General features: G+C 35.2%; 1 protein-coding gene across 1 annotated transcript in view; it reads right to left on the reverse strand.

The window, feature by feature from the left end:
- Positions 1 to 2,080, reverse strand: part of LOC113827050 (degenerin del-1) — a 36,725-nt gene extending 34,645 nt beyond the window's left edge. The window contains exons 1-2 of the mRNA XM_070121476.1: positions 2,005 to 2,080; positions 515 to 622 (exon numbers count right to left, since the gene is read on the reverse strand). Of these exons, the coding sequence (XP_069977577.1) occupies positions 515 to 622; positions 2,005 to 2,075 (179 nt within the window). The 5' untranslated portion in view covers positions 2,076 to 2,080. The remainder of the gene's footprint in view (positions 1 to 514; positions 623 to 2,004) is intronic.
- Positions 2,081 to 2,500: the final 420 nt, after the last annotated feature.

Genomic DNA, 2,500 nt, shown 5'->3' on the forward strand with positions numbered 1-2,500 from the left:
ATAGTAGTAGTAATAACAATAATAATGATAATAACAATAATAATGATGATGATGATAATAATAACAATAATAATGATAACAAAATACATAATGATAATGACAATAGTAACAGTAGTAATGTCGGAGCATATATATACACATAGATACATATCTTGATATATACTTTGTTAATACTACTACTTCCCACGTATTCCATTAAAAAAAAAAATAAAGATCTAAAAAAAGTATCCCTTGATGTATATTCTTAAATCCATATCAGAACCTTTATCTTACAAAAGAACAAAAAAAATAGATTGACAATAGAAAACTATAACCAAGTAATGCGTATAGATGTAGAGAAGGAATGAATCAAAATGAAAAGTTTCACATTGCAAGAAATGTATTTGATTCATTTTTATTGTATTCCTGACGCAGATATAATCAAAACTGATCAAATACATCTACACAGTGAAAATATTCCTTCTCATTCATACCTTTTTCTATTTGTAGAAAATTCCAATACGTTTAAACTCACTTGTAACAATTGTTGAAGCCGTGAGCAGTCCACGAGTCGAAAAAATCTTTGGCTAAGTCTGCATAAGCATCCGGTGGCGCCCCCCTTTTCTCCAAGTCTTGGAAGGACCTGTGAAATATACAGATGAAGTACGTGCCTAAAATATATATATATATATATGGGTGAGTAAACGCTCATGTTTAGGTGGTTTCTGTTGAGTCAGAGAGTTTCAAAACATTGGTACCGGAAGGCTGGAGACACAGAAACGTGGGAAAAATCTGAGGAGATAGGCCTATGTCCTGCCACGGCTCTAGAAGAGGAGACTGAAAGAAAAAGATAAGAAAAAATGCCCGATCGCTTACTCAAAACGGTAGAAAAAATCGTTATATATTCAAACGTTTATTGCCCTATTTTCGGTTATGATTAATGCTAGATCTAACTATAACAAGTGTTTTCTGTTCTATTTGTTGTTCTTGTATATGTGTGAGTTTGTGAGAAAGGTTTCCGATACCACAAAAAAAGGTTCTGGTCTTATGACAAGTCACCTCCACGCTGAACATAGTTACCAAAGTTTACCTCATGTGTATAAATATTTTGCTTCCTTTTCCTCTCTCTCTTTTTTTGATATTGTAAAGTATGACAAACCAACCAACCATATCGGGCAATGCACTTCAAAATGTGCTTGAACATACTCAAACAAAATCTTGATGCGCACTTTTCATAATCAGGAAAGACAGACTTCATGAAACAGCGATAGTGTGTGTGTGTGTGTGTGTGTGTGTGTGTGTGTGTGTGTGTGTGTGTGTGTGTGTGTGTGTGTGTGTGTGTGTGTGTGTGTGTGTGTGTGTGTGTGTGTGTGTGTGTGTGTGTGTGTGTGTGTGTGTGTGTGTGTGTGTGTGTGTGTGTGTGTGTGTGTGTGTGTGTGTGTGTGTGTGTGTGTGTGTGTGTGTGTGTCTACACGGACTGCATTTACTTCAACAACAATCTTCCGTGTCGCGACAGGAGGGAGTAAGGTCATTACCCTGCTTTTCTCGAGAGGGAATCTGATAAGCACTGTTAAGATTTACGAAGCTTGTCTGTCTTAACAACCTTGTATTTCCGTTGCAAAATCTCGCTGTGAATTTGTTGCATCATATTAAAACGAAAATGATATGACCTTAAAAAATTACAAAGCTAATATACCAAACGAAAGTACAGGTCCTTATATATATATATATATATATATATATATATATATATATATATATATATATATATATATATATATATTGCCTATATCTCTTACTCGTACACATACACACACAATATGACACCCCCTTCAAAAAAAAAAAAAAAAAAAAAAAAAAAAAAAACACGGGACAAGTTACTTATCACAATATTCATTCCCTCTCCTCTTACTCATTTAAAACGAAAACAAAAAAAAAAAACAAAAAACGACCCCCCTTCCAAAAAACAAAAAAAAACAAAAAATCCAACACACAAAAAGTACAAAAAACACCAGAACAAGTTACCTTACAAAATCCTTGTAATCTTTATTGCCGTCCTGCACATGACTCAGAGGGTGGATCGAGCGGCCAGACATCGTAGTCCAAGTGTTCGCGGGTAACTAACTCCTGAGGAAAGTAGCCACGACCCTCACTTGCTTAGGGCGGGGGGGGGGGGGGTTGCGTGACAGATACTTCGACAGACAGCAATGGGGAATAAAAAAATAATGAATAAATGAATGAATATTCTTGCTTTCTCCGGTTATTGATGTGTGTTCCGAGGCTTGTTCGAAGCTTCGGACGAGTTGGTGGTATACGAATGTAAAATTTAACTGGACACCGAGTTTAAAAGTTTTCAAGGGTTTTACATAGTCTTTTTGTTTATAAGATTGTTTTAAACAAATTAGATCGCTTTTAACATTTTTGTTCTCGTTGTGACACCATTTTGTTCATTATTAATAATATGGATGAATGGACGGTCTCCCTTCAAACACGAGTAAATGCACTAATAGCTTCGTAGATA

This window comes from Penaeus vannamei, chromosome 4 (assembly GCF_042767895.1).
Source record: "Penaeus vannamei isolate JL-2024 chromosome 4, ASM4276789v1, whole genome shotgun sequence".
NCBI lineage: Eukaryota > Metazoa > Arthropoda > Malacostraca > Decapoda > Penaeidae > Penaeus > Penaeus vannamei.